Source organism: Rhinolophus sinicus, chromosome 6, assembly GCF_057876585.1.
Source record: "Rhinolophus sinicus isolate RSI-liver-muscle chromosome 6, RSI-T2T, whole genome shotgun sequence".
Lineage (NCBI taxonomy): Eukaryota > Metazoa > Chordata > Mammalia > Chiroptera > Rhinolophidae > Rhinolophus > Rhinolophus sinicus.
The window spans coordinates 20,039,341-20,065,590 of NC_142506.1; the positions used below are offsets into that span (position 1 = coordinate 20,039,341).

At 31.0% G+C, this 26,250-nt stretch overlaps 1 protein-coding gene across 5 annotated transcripts in view; it reads left to right on the forward strand.

The window, feature by feature from the left end:
* CSMD3 (CUB and Sushi multiple domains 3) overlaps positions 1-26,250 on the forward strand; it is a 1,092,836-nt gene that overhangs the window by 126,662 nt on the left and 939,924 nt on the right. For all 5 annotated transcript variants that reach the window (XM_088798979.1, XM_088798980.1, XM_088798981.1 and 2 more), the window contains exon 3: positions 15,090-15,202. In XM_088798979.1, coding sequence (XP_088655105.1) covers positions 15,090-15,202 — 113 coding nt within the window. The remainder of the gene's footprint in view (positions 1-15,089; positions 15,203-26,250) is intronic.

The following is a 26,250-nucleotide window of genomic DNA, read 5'->3' on the forward strand; positions in this document are numbered from 1 at the left end:
AGGGGCTATGAATGCCTGACCCACTGGCAGAGACATTGTGTGTGTGTGTGTGTGTGTGTGTGTGTGTGTGTGTGTGTGTCAATTGCATATGCAATATCTATAATATTAATGAGGTCCACCTAATGTCAATGTGAATTTTACTTACTGTTAATCCAACTATGACCTTGGTAATTGCCTTATAGAAAAAATACAGACTCCCAAAATAAGAGGAATTTAGGGTAAGAGTGGGATTATCCTTGGAGAAGCTTGAAACAGATGATATATTTTGTTTAGTACCCTCCTCTCCAACACTTTAATTTACTAAAGACTTGTATTGCCATGAGGCATGCACGCGAGGTAGAGAAAAAGCCATTTAAAATTTTGATGCACCTTAGGCAATTAATGACTCTTCTTAGATATTATTCCTCACTTTGGAGCAAATTAATGATTGGATAGATCTCAAGGATGGGGTTTCTAGAACTTTTTTCAATATAAAAGACTCTTTCAAATCTGAGTAAGGCAAGTATTCAAGAGTATACACAATCATTTGTTGTTTATACTAGGCATGTTGCCAAAAAGAATTGAGGTGGCTTGTAGTGAAGAAACAGACTAAATTAAACCATTAAAACAGAGGTTAGAACATAAAACAAAAGTTGTCAACAAGCAAGTGTAACTACTTTGTTCCATGAATAATATTCATTCAATCTTTTATAGCAAATCTGTGAAACATTTACTTTTGTTAGTCTGCTTTCAGTAAAAGAGCACTGATATCCTTAAAGCAAACTATATATGGTGTCAATAAATCACTAACTAGTGGTATTTCTTGTGCGAGTACCTTACTCTCCATAAGTATTTTTTTTCCCCCACGTGTAAAACGGCGTAATCAAAATGCCTGTTTGAATATCACAAGAGAGTAAACTGATGTTCTTATAAACATAAATGTTTTTAGCAAAATAAAATTTAATATAGCAATTTCAAACCCTAAACAGAAATTTTCAAGTAGAAATCCAGATTAATTATTTGGGAATTTTTTTTTTTAGATTTGTTAATATGTGCTATTGTAAGAGAAGCTACAGATACTCTTTCTTTTAAAAACTAACATTTTTAGGAATACACACTGTTATTTTGTTAATATACAATTCTCATAACATCATTTCAGATATTCTTTTCAATACTCCTATTATACAAATGGAAAAATTATATTTTAGAAATATTCATAACTTCTCCAAGATTTAAAAATTAGGCTTTCAAGAGAACAAAGTTTGAATCTAAAGAGGTTAGAGAACAGCTAATTGGTTATATTTATTTACACTTTTCAGGAATACCATTTTTTGAATGATGGATTAGAAAATTTACTTTAAACTAGACAACTACGGAATCCAATAATTTTTATTGGCCACATATTTTATAAAGTCATTTTACTAAATCTAAATTAAAACATCAAGAACATTATGGGCACATCTTCATATAGGATCCACTTTATTAAAAAATCACCTATTCACTAACATAACCTGCCTTCAAAGCTATATTTGTGTCATTAAAATAACTGTATAAAAGAGAACTATTTAATCTTTAATAGATGTTTAAAGTTTGGTGTTTATAAGATATGTAGAAATTATTGAACACATATAGAAAAATAATTAAATGTTTAACATAAAAATAGATAAAGCATAGCTGCATAGATTGCCTTTTTAGAAATGTTGAACACATTTTGATTTTATTTTTAGAAAAAAATCACAAGTTAACTGTATATAAATTAAAAATGGCATATCAAAATTTTAATTTTAATTGATTTTATAAAATATTATAATGCTAATTTGGGCTAAAGTTTGGGAAGACAAAATGAATTTAAGGATTCAATAAACTTACATAATAGTTTTCTATATAATCTTCCTCACTAAGTGCATATTTAAAAACAATAAAATTGTGAATAGAAGAGATTATAAATGTGTACACATACAGACACCAAACATAGGGACTTTACAAAAATTAGTGGCAAAATCTAGTGATAAAATATTGTTATTCTCAACCTATATTAATATCACTGCATTATATTTGTATTATATCTTTCTTTTAAAAATATTTTCTTGAGATATTTGAAAAACAGATAAAATTTCCGAATCCTGCTGTATATTTGACACATTGCTTGGTGAACAGAAGAACTAAAAATGCATAGAATATGGAAACTTGCCACAGTAGCTACTAATATAATTGTGATAATTAAAAAAAAAAAAATACATGACTAAATTACAGCAACCTCATTCATTCCTTTTTAAAATAGTGTTTGCTAATTTAAAAAGTCAAATTATTTCTGCGTGAGACAGGATTGTTGTAAATACTCAACCAAATAGAAAAGCAGTATTAATACCTCACTTACCTCCAGATCTAATGGGATACTGGTACTAACACACCTTTTAATCTACCAATTATATTTCCACATGGATTTTCTATATTCTCTTCACTCTCTTTTAACTATGTAACATACCATTTATGAAGCATTATATTAGAATGAATACCAATAAGCCTACCACATAAAAAGGAGAGCCAATATTTATTTCTTCTCCATCCCATCCCTGTCCTTACTCTGACTTCTCACCAATAACAAGCATTCCCATATTATGGTCATTATTTCCATATTTTTATAAAAATATAGCTTAATCACACATGAAATTATCCCTATACATCATAAAGTTTAACTTTGGTTATTTATTTGTAAGTTTTATAAAATATATATCAAACAGTTATAGTTTTCTGGGACTTGCTAATTTGACTCAACGTAATATTTCTGAGAGTCATCCATGTTGTAGCACATCGCTGTAGTTTACCCATTTTTATACGATCTTATGCACATATTATACTTCAGTTATGAATACAATATGTGCTATTTTTCTATTTTCTAAAATATATTCATATGTATTGTTTTTCAGTTTTGCTTTTACAAATAATGTGGCTGTGAATAAATTAGTTTATATTTTCTGATACAAAGTACAAGAGATTCTCTCAGATCTCAGAGTAAAATGGCTGATCCAGTGCATAAGAAAATGCAATTGTTCAAATTTATGTAATGTTCCTTATTCTCCTAAGTGGTCAGACCATTTTACCATATCATTAACAGCGTATACCGAATGATTTTTAATGTATAATGTCTCTACATTGGGCATATTTCAACACAGAATTTTTCAGGATCTTGATTTTTGACAATCCTTTGGGAGTAAAATGGTCTTATGGTTTGAATTTATATTTTTCTGATTGCAATGAGCTTGAGATTCTCAGGTTCACGTGACACTCCTGAGGGTTTGGATTTAAGAAAGAAGACATGAGTCAAATAAAATCCCAGATTATTTTGCCATGAAAAGGTGAAAAAACTATATTTGTATTTTGCTGGATGAACAAGAGAATGCTCATATTGGGTTGGGGCTGGAAACAAGAAGTGTGATTTGGAAAGAAAGAAAAACACATTGACAGAGACAATAATTCAGTGGTTACCAGAGGATAAGAGGATAGGGGTGGTAGCAGAGGGTAAACAGGGTCAAATATATAGTGATGGAAGAACTGACTCTGGATGGTGAGCACACAGTGTGATATATAGGTGATGTGTTATAGCAATGTACACTTGAGACCTATATAATTTTACTAACCATTGTCACCCCAATGAATTTAATAATTAAAAAAATAAACATATTCTTCCAAAAACATTTTGAGAACATCCTGTTTTCCAGGCCATTATTCCAGGCCTAGGCATTGTGGGTGCAGACAATTTATCCACACTGGTAGTACTTACATTCTATTGAAAACAGTTTGATCATACACAAGGGAATTGATTAGGCAGATAGTGGTAAGTACTCTGGAAGTCATTGGTGGATTTTGGACGTCATTGGAGAAGACACATGAATCAACATATATTTTGAAAGGATCAGTCTGGTAATGAAGCAGAGGGTATACTAACTAGGAAAGAGATGTTTGCAAGTGGACAACAGGAACTAAGGAGACTAATGAAGTAATCAAGGTAAGAGATGATGGTGACTGTGACAGAAGCAAAGGAGGCAGTGAGGAGTCATCCTATATATTGTGAATATTTTGTGACATTAGAGACCATATATGCCACTGAATTATTAGATGCAGGGACTGTGTGAGAGAGATATCAAGAAGACTCCAGGGCTTTTTAGCCTAATCAACAAGACTGAAATTTACTGAAAAGAGGATACAGTGGAAGGGATAGGTTTTGAACTGAGATTTAAATTTTGGACATATATGTGCTTTAGACATGAAAGCAGGAATGTAACTTAGTGATCAGATATACAGTATACAAGTGTGGAGGTAAGGTAAGAGGTTGTCTAGAGACATAAATGTTTTCCCTATCTAAAGATGTATGTTATAATACCCAGAGCAAAATTTCATAGTAGAAATAGGAAAGTCATGTCTTTGCCCATATGTATATAAAGTACCTCGCTAGAATGAAGTTATGTCATAGTTATAAAGATCATTGGAACATAACAAAGAGAATGTGTTTCTGTGATTTTTAAATGGAACTCCAAAATAATACGCCTGCTTGAACAGCTTATTTTTACTTGGACATTACAAAAATTATTGAGAAATTGTATAGTGTTTTTTTCATCTATATTCTCCCTGCTCTGTCTCCTCTACACTCCTTTTGTCCTTCTCTTCTCATTTGTTATTCATTCTTTCTTATCATTTTGTTGACACATTAACTCATTTTATAAGTATTGCCTCCATTATAACTATCTAAATATTAAGTCTGACTACAATTAATACTATTATGTTAAATACAGTGCTGTCTCATATGCTACATCAAAAATTATATTTTTGTCACATTCAGAAGAATATTCAAAATTTCCCACAAAATCAGCAAATTAAGTCAACGTGTAAATTAAGTCAATTCCTTCCTATGTCCCGTAGAACTAAGAAAAATAATTGATTATGGTCTTCCATAAAATTGTCCAATTTAAATTTATAGAAAGATTTGTCTGCACAGTATTTAGTTTCTAAATATATCTACCCATAAATAGTTAATGGATGTACTTCTGTTTTATCTGTATCTCTGTTTATCTAATGATAAAAATGCATTATTTAATTCTTTCTCAAATCATCTATCATCATTTACAAAAGTCTATAGAAATATTTTGAATATAAATTATTTTGTACTTATTCCATGCACTATTTTATGCACATTATTATTTAATATTATATTTGCCAGTGTCCTCTGCTTTAGGAACCCAATAGTTATAAATTCAATTGCTTTTTGTCTTTTCTTCCTTCACTCCTTATAAAAAATAAACTATTTCTATGATTCTTATGATATTCTATCAAAATTTCATCCAAATTCCAGAGTTATGCAGATTTCCTCAAGAAAAAGAAACAATGTCTATGTTATAATATAAAATTATTTGAACTTAGGTAAGCATTACAAATTCAATACCTAGGACATACTAAGTTTTGAAATATGATAATGAAATTGTGATTTTTAGTCATAAACAGATTGTTTTTCCAAAAAACTATTTTATGCTATTCTAACTTTATCCATGACACATAAGTAGAAGGAGCTTGACAAATGGAGATGTAAATAAGCAAATACTCAGGTTGTTGTTGCTATTTTCATTATGACATAGTCACTAGCATTTGTCTATATTTATTTTACTCTCTTTAAATTTTTCATATTAGAATACACACTTACTTCAAATAAAATATACTCCTTAACTCTAACTCATATTTTATAGATGACTATATACCACTTTGAATACAGATAATGACTTTTTTTTAATACTTTATAGTATCTGATACATCATTGGCTATTAGTTGGGGAACAAACATCTTGAGTCCCAGGACAATCTTGTGTATTTTTTGCCTCTTTTCCCAGTGCAATTGTTAACAAGGTGTTTTCAAAGGTGTCCCAACTTGAAAAAAGATGTAGATATTTGGCTATCTATTAGCTTTATAGAAATAATTCACTATTTTTATTTTGTCCATGCAGGATTCATGGTTACCTTAACTTACCTTCTCACAGGGGGACTCTATTAACTTTTAAAGCAACATGATCCTTAATGTTCTCCTTAAATGTAGTGTTTTAAAAAATGTACTTTAATTGTACCAATCAGTTTCTACCATAGTTATCAAGGAAATGTTAAATAATTAAAATGAGCTACTTTGTTCCAAGCACTCCAATTTTATTGTCATAGTTTTAACTTACCAATAATGGTAAAAAACAAACAAACAAACATATATTACTGCTTCTAATGTTTAAAACAGGTAAAGAAGAATCATAGTGCAACATCTATTGCAACTTCATATCACATTTCCACATTTTATTAAAACTAAATTACATACATTTGTTAGTTTATTAAAATATAATTAATTGATAATTTCCATGTTAGTAAATATCACTCAAGAATCTCTAAGGTATTGAAAATTAAACATCAAGATATATAAAGACATTATTTCTTAAAAGATCGAATATTTATATAATTAACTATGTTTGCTAATATTTCTTGAACTTCATCGTCTTCAGTGTTATAAAGTGGAAAGTTTTACAATTCTTTATCTTGATAATGTAAAAGGGTGATTTTTAAAAAATGTTTTATATATAGTAAAGCAGTTCATAACAGCATATGAAGTAATTTATTATTCAATTTTAACCAGTTGTCTAATTTAAAATGTTTGGATCAAAATTACGATTATTATTTTCAAATAATAGATTAATGGACTGAATAGTTTTGCTTTCAACATTAAAAATTATCATTTGATAGCACTAAATTAGTTCATAAATCATGTCCAAATTCACTAATTATGTAGAGAAATGACTGCACATATGTTCTGTGTCACTGCATTCTCATATTAATTTTTCTCTATGATGCATTCCAATGAAGATAAATTATAATTGTATTTAACCTAAGATGATCAGAGAAAGTTTGCAAGATGCTATGCATTCACCAGTTGTATGTTTGTTTTAGATAGATAGATAGATACATACATAGATACATAGATAGATGCATAGATAGATGCATAGATAGATACATAGATAGATAGATATACATAGATAGATAGATAGATAGATAGATAGATAGATAGATAGATAGATAGATAGAGATAATGTCAAAGGGCAGTTGTGAACATTTTTGTGAAAGTGGTGTTGGGCACAATGGGTATAACTAATGGACACTTATATCTTGTAAGAGTAGTTATGTCCTCAACTACTTCTATCCAACAGCATTGAAATAAAATAAAAATGACATAAAAACAGGAAAAAAAAACTTCTGAAAAAGTCACCACTTTTCTAAATTTTAGAATATGTAGATTAAATTGTATGTCTTTATCAGACCATAATCATCACCAGCATAAATCTATGAGGTAGGACAATTAAGTTTGCAATTTTATCCTAGAAAAAGTGCTACATACCTCATTGCTGACTATCACTACTATCACTTTCCAAGTAGTCCCCTTGGGAAGCTATGCACTGATGCTAGTGCCTAGTCCACTCTTCAAAGCAATTTTGGAAATCTTTTTCTGGAATGGTCATCAGAGCTGTCATCATATTACCCTGGATGTCCTGAATGCCATCAAAATGTTTTCCTTTCAATATTTCCTGTATCTTGGGGTAAAGGAAGAAGTCATTGGGGGCCAGATCAAATGAGTATGGAGAATGTTCCAATATAGTTATTTTGCTAAAAACTCCTCACAGACAGTACGGGTGAGTTGGTGCATTGTCATGATCCAAGAGCCATGAATTGTTGTCAAAAAGTTCAATTCGTTTTCATCTGTTTCACGCAGCCTTTTCAGTTAACTTGGTTAACTGTTGTCCAGTTGGTACAAATTCAAAATGAATAATCTCTCTAATATCAAAAAAGGTTAGCAACAGCATTGAAAACAAGTTCACGAACTTAATTGCCAGACCTCTATATATTTGAAAATCTCCAATTGCAATATTCTATTAATTTACCATATTTCCCCAAAAATAAGACCTAACCAGAAAATAAGCCAGAGCATGATATTTCAGGATGCTCGTAATATAAAATAAGCCCTAATGCGTCTTTTGGAGCATCCAAAAATTAATGTAAGACATGGTCTTGTTTTCAGAGAAATTTGGTAGGGCTTATTTTATATTATGAGCATCCTGAAAAGAATCATGCTAGGACTTATTTTCCGGTTAGGTCTTATTTTCAGGGAAACATGGTATATACCATATAATATTACTTGTTAATACATTATTTACATATCTAAGTCTATAACCCTGGTGAGTGGCATGGAATCTCAAAAACATTACTATAATTGTTTTAGTTTAATTAAAAGTACAATTTGTCTTCATCACTAGAACATGTCATAAAGAATATAGAGTATGTATATATAGTATGCATCTATGTGGGGACATTGATGCATGTGCAGTCATTTCTTTTTTTAAAGCAAAACTTTTAATGTCTGGAAAAAAAAGACAATTAAAATTCTACGCTTGTAATATACACGTGTTTTAAATACATAGATAAATAATATCCGTCATATAAACTTCATGTTTGGCTAAATCTGAGGGATCATCTTTAATGCTTTTTTGGGAAATAGAAAGAGTCATTAATTTTTAATTAAATTCTTATTGATGTGCATTGGATGAATGGCTCAAAGAGTTGTCAGTATGGAAGAAAGCAAAGTGTACATTTCTAAAGTCATGTTTATTTATTATTTTTTATCTGAATGTAGAGGACCCATAAAGAAATATAATTAAAGTCATATGATAACTTGTGTATAATACTGTCTGTGTCTTTGAAATGTACCAAAAAGGATTTCAGGGTTTGTGGAGATGGGGGGGATCACTTGACTCAATCTCAGGAATTACAAATTCCTAAAGACACAGGTGTTTTCGTCTGGTCCCTTCATCTCTTTGTCTCTTCCTCCCCCCTACTATCCCTCCCTCTCTCCCTTTCTTTCTCCCTCCATCTTCCTAATTGAAAATCTCTATTAATGACTGGGGATGTAATAATGCTCTTATCTCTTTTTTCGTCATAGTTTTGCCTTAAACTTACCTTAAGCAAACAGCATATAATTGGTCTTTACTAATTTTATATACAAAATAATCAAAAGTTCTATGAATGCTAAAATTGGAGGAAAGAAAAAAATCAACAACTTAGAAAAACCTAATAGCATATACTTGAGGGATTAGACTTGTTCAAATAATCCAAGTTTATTGTAAGTATCAATAATTGGATGCTACAGGGATAAAATTCTGATAGGGGTGTGAAACAACTTTCTAATTGTTACATCTGTCATCAAGAGTGGATAACAATAGTAGCAAATACTTTTGTAGTGCTTGCTAAATCCAGACATTGTTCCAAGTGATGTTCTTGTATTAACTTATTTAAAACTGACAAGAACTTAAACGGTAGGTTTTTAAGACTTTCATCTACATTTTGCTCCTTGGGAAACAGAAGGTGAGGGAAATTACCTGCCGAAAGCCACACAATAGCAAATGAGATTTATTCCAACATGGAGATTTACTCTAGGAAGTCCACTCAAATCTTATTACTTAATGTGTTTATATTAAATTGATGAGCCCTGCATAGGTTCATTGTCAAAATAATTATAGGAGAATTAATATTCAGCATGTGTTACGCACCATGCAAAATTTGTACAAGCATTATCCCATTTAATTCTCACATTGTTACAATGGGACTATTCCTAGTATTAACCTCATTTTATACAAAATTTATTTGGATAAAATAGTTTCCCTAATATTAAATTGCTGATAAGCAGCAGAATATATGTTTTCCAATTATATACTATACTCATAGCATCCATACTCATTGTCAGTAACTTCAAGTGCATCTTAAAAACCCCAAACTTTGGAAACAATATGTTCATTAACAACTGCAGGTGTTTTGGCAAGGTGGGACACCGGAAAATGGATTCAAATTTTTGAAATTGATTAATTGTCTATCTTTTCTGTACATCAGGTTTTCTCAGTGGTTCAACTAGACTGCCTTTGGAATTATGGTCATTTATAGCTTTCAAGATAAATGATGCAATGAATGAAAAAAAAGAGGATCAGGAAGCAGACATTAGAAAAGTCGGCAGTATACGCAGCAGACAGAGAAGTTGAAAATGTTGAATTAAAAACAAAAACACACACAACAATCTAGTAATATATTGCATGGTTCTTGGATGAAACATTGATCCTGAAGCTGAAACTCCAAGGTCACTGGAAAGAATGAGTTTTATGTAGATGGTGTGACTCTAGATATAATGAGTTGAGGACATTCTCAAGCTGTTTTTTGAGAGAAGAAAACATTTTCTTCGTTGGATAGAAGTTTTATAGTATTTGTGCATTTCAGGGTTCAGACAAAAAGAAAAAAAATCTGAAATACTTAAAGCAGAAAAAGATTTAATAATAATAATTCTGACTTTAAGTCTGGGATGTGAAAGCCAGGGAAAACCTTCACTAAGTATCAGGAATATGGAATTTGCAGAAATTGTGGGGAAACAGCAGTGATGAGCTCAATTTTTTGCAGCACCCAAACAATTGTTTTAAACAACGAGAACTGACTTTGGGTGGTGAACACACAATGTGAGATAGATAGATAGATAGATAGATAGATAGATAGATAGATAGATATAGATATAGATATAGATATAGATATAGATATAGATATAGATATAGATATAGATATAGATATAGATATAGATATAGATATAGATATAGATATAGATATAGATATAGATATAGATATAGATATATATGGTGTAGTCCAGAATTATACACTTGAAACCTATGTAACTTTACTAACCATTGTCACCCCAATAAATTTTAATTAAAAAAAAAAAAAGAATCCTGGAAACACATTCACTCTAACACACATTGCAGTCCATACATTTACCTGCCAAGACATATTGGTGGCTTACAATTTTAACTTACACTCCAAATCTTATGGAAATGCTTTCATTGGCAAATCTAACAGAGAACACCAATGACAAAGAGACGTTTTCTGGTAAGTATAGTTCTAAAATTTAAAGGCACTTCAATACAGTGGGAAAAATAGAAAACAGTGGAAATGGATGCTGGTTGCCTCCCTATTTATATATATATATATATATATATATATATATATATATATATATATATATATATATATATATATATATATATAATGTTTACTGTTTTCAAAGTCATATCCATCTATATCTCCCTTAGTCCCTATCCATATCCACATACATGTCAGCATCTATTCCCTTTTCCATAGCTATATCTCTACCTAGCACATGGCCCTAAGATTGTGAATTTGCCTTTCTCACATATAATGCCTTCTTTGGGATTTCATATTTGATAGAAGCTTCAGCTCATTTACTCTCTGCAAATGATGTAATTTTTCAAATATTGCCACAGCCATCTTTTCCTTTAATAGTACAATTACTGCCATCTTGACATAACCATGAATTATTGTACTGTGCCTCATGTTCCCCAATATCAATAGAGTATGCATAATTTATTCTTACAGAACAGTCATTACTTTAAATATCTACTTGTTCCTGTGTTTTTCCCATTCATTTTGAAATTAAATAGGTTAAGAGTTTGTTTCAGCAGTGAATTCTTTGTATATCACTTGGGTTATGTTTAAGAACTGTATAGCCAAAGCAAGACTGTAAGATAATTCCTATCCAAAAATCTTACTGTAAGTAACGAGAAGTCACTTAGAGAATGCTGTTGTTATAATACAATTTATCTCAGCCATAGCGTGACACAGAGTACAGATGAAAGGGCAGTGGATTTTGAATCATAGCACTAACAAAATTAACTTTTAGTGGCTACTTCTTTGGTCCCAGAAAATATGCCAGGGCATTCCATATTGAATTCTCTTATTTAACAATCACAACATTCTGGGATTTGGGTAATGTTAGCAGTTTTATTTTTAAATAAGGCCTTCTCTCCTTCTCTGTCTTTTACCACGTTCCATGTCTGCTTTCCTCCATGTAATTATAAGCACAAATATGCTAATAGCCTTTAATTTAAAACTATGGTTTTTACATTAATTATTTTAATTCAAGTTTAAAATATTGTAATCAGCTGATAGGCACACTAAATATATACATGTATTCTTAAAGAAATCTTTGATTACATTGTCAGAGATAGTATAAATCTAGTCATACTTGATTTTCAAGTCTTCCAGAAATAATAAAACCTCACTGTTAAAAATTGATAAACATTTACACAATTAGACAGGTACCATTCTTTTCCATCAACCTTGACTATTTCTATTACATTAAACTGTAAAACGTCACGTTAATTGCCATTAAATTTTTTTAAATATTTTAATGAAGAGCCTATTATTTAAAGAACGTATGCATTAACATTTAAAATGACTTTCTTATAATTTAAATTTGCATTACATTTGCATTAATTACAAAATATTGTATTACTATTCATATTAGTCATTGATATAGTTATGATAATCATTTAATTCTCTTTGTAACTAGTTACTGCATACAATGTGAAATATCATTAATGTTTCTGAACATTTGTAAGAGGAAACACTTAAGGAATGTTTTCATCTAAAAGGGGCCATGAGAAGTGATAGGATCACTCTAAGTTTGTGATTTTTAAAACATAGAACAGCCTCTGATTAGTGTTTCACCTAGTGAAAAACAAAATACTAAGATATGATTGGGGTGTATGTGGGATTATGGTGAAGGGAGAATAGGGGTCATAAATGAGAAACTATTAAATGCTAAATGAAACAACTGACATATTGAGTCATACTGTCACATGAAAGAATCTTCTGGAACAATGGTCATAAACTAGTCCTGGTCCTTGACAAAATATTCATAACAGTGAAATATAAAAAAATAGAGGAAATGTTGCAAATTTTCATGAAGCTAAATGTAGTAAGATAAATGGCTGTCCTTTAATCTGAGCTTTCATGCATTTTCAAGGACCATATTTATGGTAAGAGAAAACATTGATTGTTGGGATGGCATAAAACAAACTCACTACTTAGCAAACAATACATTTCAATACTATTTCTTGGCCACTTTTCCTAAATTTTTAACTTTTATTAAAAATAATATCTGAAGGGAATTTACATTGCATGATTTCTAGACTTTCCTCTGATATATTTTTTGACTAATCTTATTTAGTTTTTCCCAGTAGGGAAATGTATGCTCACCACTGGTAATATTTGCTATAAAGGTATCAACAAGTATAGAGAGTGGTTTTTATTACCTTCCTGGCTTTTAAATCAATGACTGACATCGTGATAGTTATACTGGCCTCAAATGCTTAAAGCTATCATGTGGGTAAAATTGTGTCGTTTCTTATTCCAAACATTTGTTAAGAAATTTATATGACCATTGTGGAGAAATAAAGATGAATTAGATATACATTCTCCCCTCATGAAAAAAATCACAGTGGGAAAAGAAAAATATTCAAGTTAGAAGTTTATCTTTGGTCTACTGCCTACCAGCTGTATTAATTTAAACAATTTACTGATCATGTCTGAGCTATGATGTCTGCAATTGTAAATCAAAGAATACAGGGTTACACTCTGGTATTCTTTTCAAAAGAACATAAAATGTCATTCACTATGCAATTTTATCATATATCAATATAAAAGAAATATAACTGATAATGTAATAATTTAACTATAGATATATATTATATATGGTACTAAATTTCACAAGTATTTGAATCAATACAAAATATTCTATGGAAAATATGCCTATCCCCAAAACAGTATGCTTAAGTTCAGGTGAAACACATGTACATTTAAATATTGTAATTTTTAACTCATATTAAAGATACAAATCATATTAATGTTACCTGAAAACTAAGATTTAAACCTACATAATTATATCCTGAAAGGTATTTCAAATGGATGTACATAAGATATACGATCTATCTTTAACTTAACTGAGTTTGATAACATGGTAAAAAATAAGAGTCTTCACATAGACTATTTGAATTTTCTTAATAATTGGAGTTTCTTCACATTCTTATGATTCCTGAGAACACTTTCAAGAACACAAACTTTGGCTTGAGAAAGAAAGTGCTCTGATGGTATTCACAGTCTCCTACCACATCAGTTCATTAATTTAATAGCTATTTATTGAGGATCTCTGACAGGGTATACATTGCATGAAAGCTCTGGTGACAAACTACTGAGTTCCAGCACTGACTTCACAAAGCTTCATGCCCAAAGGAAAGAGATGCTCAACAACTAATCACACACATAAACATTAAATGATAATATGGACTCTTGTAAAGAAAAGTAACTAATGGCATTCATATATGGACAAGTTTCTTTTTTTTTTAATTAAAATTTATTGGGGTGACAATGGTTAGTAAAATTGGTTTCAAGTGTACAATTCTATAATACATCATCTATATATCACAATATGTGTTCACCACCCAGAGTCAGTTCTCCTCCCATCACCATATATTTGACCCCCTTTACCCTCAGGTACCACCTCTATTCCCCCTTAACCTCTAGTAATCACTAACCTGCTGTCTGTGTCTATGAGTTTTCGTTTCTTTATTTATCTTGTTTGTTGCCTTCAGTTTTATATCCCACATATGAATGAAGTCATATGGTTCCTGACATTTTCTGTCTGACTTATTTTGCTTAGCATAATAATCTCAAGATCCATCCATGTTGTAACAAACGGCACTATTTCATCTTTCATTGTGGCAGAGTAATATTCTTGTGTATATACTCTTTACGTGTATTTTAAACTATCTGGAAAATAATTTTTTTGACAAAAATGTTTTCTAAATGTTCAGTTGTTAAAATCAGTGGCATAAAATACACACAAACACATACTCTCATAACTCATTTCCCAAAGTTTGAATTAATCAGTATTTTCATATAGGTGACATATACGATAGATATAATAAACAGTAATACACACATATACATAAATAATACATTAATATATTCATACATATATTACAGCAGTTGCTTTTGATGAGTGAGTTCTAATCAACCTGTCATAAATGTGTATATATACATATGTATTTATTTATACAAAGCTTGGGGATTTGATAAATTGACTTTTAATGCTCTTTGAACTCTACTAGGTAAAATGTCTATGATTCTAACAAGTAATTTCATTTATGTTTTTAGGTTAACAGGATTCCATCTGCCACCACCAGTGACAAGTACCAAATCTGTGTTCTCACTACGTTTGACCAGTGACTTTGCAGTTAGTGCTCATGGGTTTAAAGTATATTATGAAGGTAAGTGACGATAATATGAAAGGACCACTGTTCAGTCTAATGTAGTCAAACCAAAATCATTCAGGGTGTAAATGGAAGAATCACCCAAAAGGAAGATGCAGTTCATCCTGTTATCTCAAATCCTGTCCCTAGATTCACTTTCTTGTTAATCATTAATATATAATAAAATGCTAGAATTAGCACACTTTAATGTTTCACAACTATGGGCCTAGATATAGAAAAGTCTTTCCTTTGAAACTTTTTTGGAGATGAACCACAGTGTTAGAGATGAACAAAATGGAATAAAATGTGAGAGTAACAGGAAACTAGTCCTGATTTGAGATTCAGGCATTAGGGCCTCCACCCCATTCTCTGTGCTCTGTCTCTCTGCAAGAAAACAAATTAGTTGTCAGTCTTCTCTGAAAATTGGAGTCAAGAGAAAAAGTCCCTTAAGAGACAAGAATTAATCATCCATTTTAAGCCAGGCTTTCCAGTCCCAGAGATCCATAATTCCTTAACCACAAGGAGGAAAACCAAAAAGCCCTTGCAACTGAAGGTTTTTGTATGGAAATTTGGTACAAACTCCAGACCTGGCATCAAAACCAGACCTGAACTTACTGGAGGCCATTTATAATCTTTACTTATCCCACGTAGTGTGGCAACTCATGTGTTCACTACAGAAATATTGTGTGATAATGGGTTGTTACCACAGCTTCTGAAGCTGTTAAAAATGCACAGAATGTGCATGTTTTTCCTTTTCAAAATGTGAAAAAATCCTGATGGCACAATAATCTATTCCTGAGGGTTTCAGATAGAGGACATAGACTTAAAATTTCTTCTCTATGTGATTTGACAATAACATTTTCATCTAGTTTAGGTAAGAACCCTTCCATTACCAACAGGAATAGTGTATCAGATTTCACCTCACCTCCCCAGGACCATGTTACCAGAATGCATCACACAGGATCTGATATTATCATAAGAAATACACAAACGTAGTAGGAGGGCAGATACTTTCTAAAGCACATAGTAACACAAAATACGATATGTTTAAAAAGCATACTGGAAAACAAGCTCATATAAAATAGAATTGCTTTTGTATAAAGGTTAACAGTTTGCATGTAGGAAAAGTTTGAAACTAAACATTTTATCTAATGCTGTCTTTCTCACTAGAGAGTAAAAATACCCTTTAGCAAACAATTGAGTAAAAAAAAGTACTCTTTTTTTATATTTTAAATAATGTAATTTTGCAGCAGTTTTGAGCACTATTTTCTACTTAATACATTTCTGAACTGTCTTTTGTCTAGCAAGGGAGGATGCATTTCAAGACTTATTTTCCTCCATTGTGATAGTAATAATCATTATTTTTCTAAGGTGCTTTCAAGATAGTTGAATATTTTCATCTTGGCAACTTAATTCATGGTTTAAGATACTATAAACATAAATGGTTTAATTTTAAGTAGTGTTATTTTGGCAACATTGAAGGAGTTAGTAATACAACAATTTTCTATTAAAGGCTCCTTAATAGAAAACCTGTCTCTGTGCATCAAAGCATAAAGATATTTTAGGCTAGTTTATTCTTTCAGTAAGGGCTAAGTGTACTGAAAATGCAGTAACTTGGAAGATGAATTATGATGTTGCCATGTTTTCTGGTTTGACTGTCTAGTTTTATGAACTATACCAAAAAATATTTTCACTGCTCTCCATTGTTTCTACATATGCAACATTAAATTTCTACCTGTCTCTTCTGCTTCAGTGAAATGGACTTATATATCTTCATGGCATTTAAATGTATATGTGGGAGACCCAGACTTAAAATATAAGGCACTAAGCATTGATTTGTGATGAATATCTTTTACCATGTTATTTGTTTTATATTGCCACCTTAACAAATGACCACAAATTTAGCAGATGAAAACAACGGAAATGTATTATGTCACAGTTCTGTAGGTGAGAAGTCCTGGGTGGTCTCTACTAGTTTCTTTGCTCAGGGTCTTAAAAGGCTGAAATACAAATGTCAGCTGGTTGGGCTCTTGTCAGAAGATTCTGGAAATAATTTACTGCTCATAGCTCCTAGAAGCCTCTCTCTTCCTTGTACTTGGGCCCTACATCTGAGAGCCAACAATGGGAACATTGAGTCCCTTTCATACATGGACTCTGTCTGCCTTCTTCTTCCAATACATCTCTCTACTACTTTCTCTCCTCCTCCTAACCCACCCTAACATCTCTGATTTCACCTGTAGAAGTTTCTTGGCTTTTAAGGGCCTACATAATTATATTGGGCCCATGTGGATAATCAAGGCTCATCTCCCTATGTTAATCCTTAATTATATCTGCAAAGTCCGTCCTGACATATTCACAGTTTAAAGAGATTTTTTTTTATTTTTATTTTTTGCAGGGGTTGGTGGGAAGGGTAAGCCTCCTTTGTCATTTGTGCTACTACAGCCTGTGCTACATAGTATATAACAGTTTGCAGAGGGGATAGTTACAAATAAGTAATACATAAGTAAATAGTTACTTATTTAACTATGGCCAGTGAGACTGTCAAGGCCAACTGGAATATTGTGAAGTCCAGAAACCTCAGTTTGAAATTTGAAAGCTTGTACTTCACCTCTCCTGTATTTTGGATCCAGGTCATCATCTACAGTTACCTCAAACTATAATTCTGGACTCTACCCATGCTAAAATAAAATTAAATTACTAATCTTGACATTTCTTCTATGTTTATACTTGCATGCTAGTTTGTTGTTTTTTTCAAGATGAGCCTAATGTCTGAATCTCATTCATTTTCATTTCATCTCCCTCTACCTAACCATTTATTATTTTCTTCATCTTTTAAACTTTCCCAAGATGTTTTTCTTTGGATTAGAATTTGTGAGATCTCCATTTATTAGTGATATGTGTACACTTATTTGTGTTTCTCAAACTGCCAACATTAGACACATGCATCAGAATCATCTGGAAAATGTGTTAAAATACAGAGGTCTTGACTCCAATTACATACCCTGAAGCAGACTCTGGAGTGAAACCCTAAAATATACACTCTAATTCAAATTGCAAATCCAAAGTAGAAAAATCGATAAATGTAAATCAGTCTGCGATCTTCACAGAACTTCTCTGTTATTACAAACTTATATTGCACTAGTTCAGCCCATTTATTTTAAAACTGTGGAGGGTGATGCCCCTATTTCACAAACTTTGATCAAGTTTAAGAGCTCTTAACAATTCACTGAAAATACTTTAAAACTTTTTGATGTTGAAGCTGTAAATTATAAATTTCTATGGAAAAATTTCCACATTAATATCTAGCTGTCTATATATTTATGTTTCATTATGATTGTATATTATATACTTTACTTTGTCACTATTTTCCAAAGTTTGTTTCACAAAACTTTGGATTCATATATTTGTTAGTGCTAATAAAACAAATGAGTAAATTACTGTGAAAAGTCTGTGAAACAAAAAAAAAAGAGAAACACTACTGTATACTACATTGAATATTCATACAACTATTTTTAAAAACTTGGTAGGATAAAAGTAGTAACATCTCTGTTCTATGAAGCACATGGTGGGAAATTTTCTTACGTCTTTCTAGATCTGCCAAACAGAATTCAAATTATATTCTAGTGTCTGCGGAGTTTTTTGTATAATTGAGTTTTTGTATATTTTTACTTTAAAAAAATGTATAATCACTGAAATAGGTGAAAGAGCATATGGTTATATGCCGTGGAATACCTTATCATTTTAGATTAATTTATTATGCAAACAAAGTAATATAATCCATACATACATACATTTTATACCTATAATATGTACTCATTAAATATTATGGCGTATTATATAAGTGATTAATGTTTGGAAAATTTCAATGAATAATTTCAGCATATATCAGTGAGCCAATTCAATTACCAGAAACAGACATAAAAATAAGAATATAGCCTTGAAATCCACTTCAAACACCAAGTAGTTATTATGCCATAATGATTATTGATGTGTATGACTAAGTAAATAAAAAATTACAGGGATAAAAGGCTCATATTAAGCAGATACATTGTTAATTCATTTTCGCATTTTATTTCAGAAATATAAAAGTTTGGCTAATAACACTACTACTCTTCAGTATCCTTTATTGAGTGATTTCTTTGTTATAGTCACAGTGCTAAAGATTTTATGTCTCTCCCTAAAAATTATTTGAAAAATTATAATGAACAAGAATTTAACAAAGCACTAAACTTAATATAAAAAAAATGTTTAAATGACTTACACATACAAACTATATACATTTTGAAGACTTATTTTATATATGACTATAAACTATAATTCCACTTAGAGTTAAATTGATATGACCACATAAAATTTGGTACAAAATAGAATTACAAAGTAATAATTACTGATAATGTGTATTAAAACATTATGTATCATAAAAACTGAAATATATACTTGCATACACTGTGTGTGACTTATATTTTATTTGACTTTTTTAAATACTTGACATACAAAATAATATTTATACTATTTACTACTCTATTTAGTTATCTGTCACACATGTTTATTAAAAGTTTACCCTAGAGAACGTCAAATGACTGTAATAAGTTTTAATTTTAGGGGTTATTTTCAGTTCCTAAAGTTTAAAAATTTATACTGCAGTATCAAGAAATTTAATAGAGAACTTACAACTTAGAATCATGTCAATGATGGTTCTGGCAAGACGGTTGAATTGTGGCAAGATAAATTTATAATAAAATTACCTATATAGTGTGCTGGCAATAAAGGTATGTTAACTTCATAAAAGAAGTAATAGGATCTTCACCTTAAATATTTCTAATAATAAATGAGTAATATTGTATTTTAAAAAACACAATATAAGGAGATGTCACACATGCAATGGCATTTTTTATTTCTTGGTCAAATTAAAATTTTTTGCCTTTAGGGATCCGTCGAGCCAGACTGCTTTGGTATTGAAGCACCCTGATTCTAAAATGACCATCTAGCTAAGTCATGAGTGTCTTCTCTCTACTTTAAACAGTGAGAAGTGTTCAAAATCCCAAACCAGAGAATGACACAAATCAGTCTTTTCTTTAAATATCATCTTCAAAATGGAATTAAAAAACAGTGTTGTAAGGAATATGTGGATCTGGTTGGGTTTATACAAACATTTTTTTTTTTAATTTTCAAGTTATTTTACATTTATTACCCAGAAAGACACAAATCACTTTCAGTGTGCTTACAGCAAAACTTCTATAGTGCTATCAATGCTATGAATGCTTTTAGACATTGAGTCATAACATTTTAAACATTTCCCATTTCTGCACAGTGTAGCATACCCAACCTCTACAACTAGCTAGGTCACAGCCTTGTTTCCCACCACTGTTTGCCTCAGTTCATGAGACAGTCACATTAACATATACCATATTTCTACATTACTATGCTATTTAAACTATTCTACCTTTAATCTCCCTCTTTTGCTCAGAATACCCTATATACACCTCTTTGTTTGGCCCACTTATTTCTTATCCTTTCAGACTATGTGCAGACCTTAATCAACTCCAGAAAGTCATTTATGGGACCCAAGATTGAGCCCAACAATGCTCAATAATCTTTTCTCTATGTGTCAATATGTACACAGTTTATCACCATACTATATTCTACCATTTTGTATGTTTTGCTCACACTAATCTGTGAGACACTTGAGGGTGTAGAATGTATTTTACTTGTTTTGTAAACATGTCGCCTAACTCAGCACAATCCTGCAACATTGCAAGCACTTAATAGATGTTTGTTAAAGTCAACGGATAAACAGGATATGTAATAATTTTATCGGTAATAAGGAAAGATTTAATACATCTGTCTCTTTCAAAGAATTAAAACTCTATTGAATGTATTGAAAGGCAGACATCGGCTATGTTTAGAAATTATGATATTCACAGATAACTACATTGGATGAATAAGGTTTAGGAAAATGTTTGGCCTTTTATTTGAGAAAACCATAAATGATACGTACAAATATTTTTACTTTTTATTAATATTTTCTTTGCTTAAAATTTCTACTTTCTTGAAGAAAATCTTTTCTTTATGAAGCATTTAAAAAAATATAAAACTGATCATACAGCATAAAAAGAAAAATAAGCTGAAAATGAAAAATTGCTTAAGTCAGTTATATAAGACCTACTTCATGTTTGTGCTTCATGTGGAAAAGATGGGATGGCATTCAAGATTGTATTTTATTCTCCAGAAATAATATGATTAAATTTAGTACATAATCTCATTTCAGATTGAATTTCTTTCTTTTATATATGTTGCTAAATGCGTCATATTTGTCAACTGCTATAATTTATCATTTTGATACGAGTGCTAGAATTAAGTTTAATTGAAACTGATTAATTCAAGATTCCAATTATATGTCAAAGATATGTTTTGTGTTGCACAGATTCAAAGGCCATACATTGTAATAAGTTGTTATAACTGATAGCAAACAACTATGGTTTAAAAGAAAAGTATAGTAAGAGCTTATTTAAGAAATTAATTTGTGAATTTATCTAGATGTTCCCCTACCAAAATGTCATTAGAAAAATATATTATGTGTATTATTTGTTTTTAAGTACGATGACATACCATAGAAAACTAAATTTAAAGTGGTTTCTTGCTTATAAAAATTATGCATTTAACAGGGTAACATTTAATTTCATAAAAAAGTAAACATAGCTACCATAAAATAAAATGTGCAAGTCAAATATTTCAATAAGAATAGTAAACAGTATCAATCATTTTGATTCAATGAATATACATATTGTATTAAGTAAAATTATTTTTCTTCATGGAGAAATAATTATGTTATCAAATCCCATTTTCAGTACTTGTTACACAACTCTCAGCCTTAAGATATATTTTTTATAATTTCCCCATTCTACATCACATAACATAGTTTACAAAATGCCTCCACATTTCAATAAAAATTATACTTTTTCTACACAATGTGCTGTTATCCTATCTAGAATATTTTTTAGATTTTGTATTCCCTTTAAATCAAATTTTTAAAAAGTGAAACTGTAATGTGAATGAATGTGGGAAAATGTTGTCAAAATCTTACTTAATGGAGTATCTCAGTCAGAAAAGAAAAAGCATGTTTTTCGTGTGGTCATAGTTGGGGGGGTGTTATTTCTTGCAAGGTCATAGCAGGCTAATGTATATGGGAAATAGATAATCAAAAATCTAAAGGAATGCAAGAAGCTAATTTGAAGCCATATTAACTAATAACATTGAACAACATGTTGATGCTTCTTCTTGTAACAGAATGTGAATTGACCGCAAGGCACCATTTGTGGTACATTTAATATTATTCAGGAAACTAAATGTTCATTTGTCACTCCTCGTTTTTTATCTAATTATTACATTAATGATAATATTTCCAAATATGTAGTTAAAATAATCTAATCTAAATAGTTTTCTTCACATTCATTTGCATTTATAATAATTTCTTTGGTTATCTGTCATGTTTGAGACACTTAATACTTTTGGTTCTTTCACTGTGCCTCCAGCTGAAGACTTTATTTCTTATCCTACAAACAGATTTTGGAGAGTGTGCTCTTTTGGTCATAACTGTCAAGCACTACTCATCACTAGCTATGCTTTATGCAATAATTCATTGTATGTTTCCATTCTCATAGGGTTATTTAAAGGCATTTTGTCCCCCACAAAACGATAATTTCCATCTGTATTGGTTTTATACTGCTGCATAACAAATTACTGCTATTTAGTGGACTAATATAACACACATTATAATCTCAGTTCTGTAAATCAGAAGTCTGGGCAGTGATCAGCTTGGGTTCTTAGCTAGCATCTCACAAGACTATAGTCAAGGTGTTGGCTAACTCTGAGATTACACCAAAGGCCAGGGTCCTATTTCAAGCTTATTTGTTGCTGGTAGAGTATGTCTTTGCAGCGAAGTGATATAATTGAGGTCCCTATTTTCTTTCCAGGTATTGACCAGGGACTTTTCTTAGTTTGTTCAGGCTGCTTGTGGTTCCTTGATTCCTTCTCCCAAAGGCAGTTCACATCCTGACGTACTTTTGCCTCAGCCGGAGCATATGTCTCTGACTTTACCTCCCTCACCAGTTGGCTAGTAAGGGGTCCTATATAACATAACATACTCATAGTCACAGGAGTGACATCACCATTGGCATATAATGTAAGCTATAAAGGGATCAATTCTTCCATCATATCCATTGCTCCCACCTACACTTATGGGAAAGGGGTGGAAATCTTGGAGCCTGTCTTAGAATTCTGCCTAGCACATCATGTTGAGTGACTCATGTAAGTGATAGTTAAAAACTAGGACACAAAACTATAAAAGAATAGGAGGTTAGAGATACATTTTATAATCAACCAACCTAAACTGCTCCATTTTGACCTTTAAAAAAAGGAGCTATAGTTAATGGATTCTTTAGATTTTTTTTTTTTTCTCACTCTGGTCAGTAAATAGCACATCTTTATATGTTATTACATAGGTAAATACAATTTAATTATAATCTTACAGTGTGCTTCAGATTTTTATTTTAAAGATGATTACATTTTAATATGAATGCTTTTTAAATATAGCATGTCTTTCTCTTTTATTAAAATTTATTGGGGTGACAATGGATAGTAAAATGACACAGGTTTCAAGTGTACAAACTAGACTGCATGTCTTTCTTCTTAATGATAAACATAGGGTAATGGAAATATTTTTTTAAATGCTGGACATGGTGTTACAACACCTAATTTGTAATGCTGACTTCATTACTCAGATGTTGTTAAGTCCAATTCTTCATAATGTAAAATGAGTAATATAATACCAATTCTACAAGGTTGTTTTGAAGATCAAGGGAGTTAATGATGCAACATCCACAGAGCAGTGCCTGACATATAAGCAACATTCAATAAATTGTAGCTAGTGTCTTTGTTGTTCTACCTTACATATTCAAGATTACATATTATTTTTATTGATATGTATTTAATAACATGTTCTCCAAAAAATAAGACGTAACTGGACAATCAGCTCTAATGCGTCTTTTGGAGCAAAAATTAATATAAGACCCAGTATTATATTATACTATATTATATTGTATATTGCATTATATTATATTATATAAGACCTGGTCTTATAGGAAAATAAGACCTGGTCTTACATTAATTTTTTCTCCAAAAGACGCATTAGAACTGATTGTCCAGCTAGGTCTTATTTTTGGGGAAACACGGTATTACATATTGCACATATCCTATTCAATGTTATAATTGATATAATCATAATCAATATGTTGAATACATAATAATGATATATATTCAATATTACATATTGATAATATATCCTTATATCCATGTATATTATAATGTTTGGTCCTATCATATAAACTCTTTGAATTTCAACTTTCTCAAAAGGAACATTACATTCAGCTGCTTGTTTTGTCTCTCTTAGAGTATCATCAAATAAGTAAATAGATGTGACAATTTACCCAAGTGTTATTTGGAATAAATAAATTATGCAGGAACACCCTTAGCTAGGGTTTCCCTGGAATCACAATGTTGCCAATGGGGTAATTCATTTTCAGCTTGAACCAATGGAAGAAATGACACTTTTCATACATGTACACACAAACACACACACACAATGCTGCTCCAATGACAAAGGTCAAAACTCTGACAGAGGCTAGGAGAAGTACTCAAGAAATGCAGCTCTAAGCTGACAGGACAGTATATACTAGAGACAGAACTGGAACATGACTAGGCAGTAATTCCAACTGACTTGAAAAGAGGACACAATGGAAGAATGCCAAGTCTTGTATAGAAATTAAGTGAATAATACTCACTACTTAAATACAGCTCTTTAAGTAAATGCATAAACAAAAATTCATAGGAATTTTATGGAGAATTATAATGGCCTTGAAGCAAAGAACAAACATCTTTTTCCAGACATTGCAGCTAGCTAGAAAAGATGATACCTAGAATCAAAGAACAACATGTGCCAAACTATAACAGGGTATTTTTTTACCGTTGTGATGAAATATAGTCATTTTCTTTTAGTGGAAAAATAAGTAACAGAATAACTGACCCATCTGTAAAAAACTTTAGATACTGTCCAGAATTGTGAAGGTTCTGAGATTTTGCCCTACTTGAAAGGTAGCAAGTTAGCATGCCACACTTTCATGGATGCTGAGAGAAGACAAAATTACTAAGTCAGGGACAAAGGGCATTATCACGTAACAATAAAAAGAGCCAGAGTATCAAACGTTGCTCAGGTGCCGAGAGCCTTAATTCTCACAGGGAAATGAGCAGAGGGCTAGGTGATGCCCACATACACAGTGGGATGTGCTATAGGAGAGCAGCTCTCACTTAGAGAATTAAGATCGTCTATAATTATATAGCAAGTAAACAGACCTTCTCCTCTGGAGGGAGATAATATTTCTCTATTGTTGCTGAACCAGGAAAGTAAATACCTCTGCTTATAAGATGGGGACAACATAAGAGGCATATGGAGAATTATTTCTCAACATGTGTATATAGGTTTTTTGCCACCATAGCATTTGGATTCAACGCATCTTAGACAATTTCAATCATTTTTTAAAATTCCAAATAAAACGTACCTTGAAATATTATTATGTGAAGATCCTTCAATGGGTAGATGCCATATAAAAACTTCAAGACTTGTATTGGCCACATTTAGTATTATTTTAAAGCTGCTTAATAAGCTATAACATTCAATATATACTTTTGGATAATTTCATAAATAACATCTGAAAGTGATGATTTTATTTTCTTTCCTTTTTTTTTCATTCTTTATATTGAAGGGTATTTGTTGAACTCTCTTTCTATAGGATGAGATAAATCTACTCCATCATGCTTTCATAGGGATTTCACCATTTATATTTATTTGTACAAGCAGTCTCTCATTTTGTCTTTTTGTACTATTTTTTGTTTGTTTCATACCAACGTAATACTAATTCATATGGTGTGTTGAGATTTCCTAAAATTGTTACCACAACATAAATTCCAGATGATTGCAAATAGTTAAAATTTTAAAATAAAAATGCATAGTT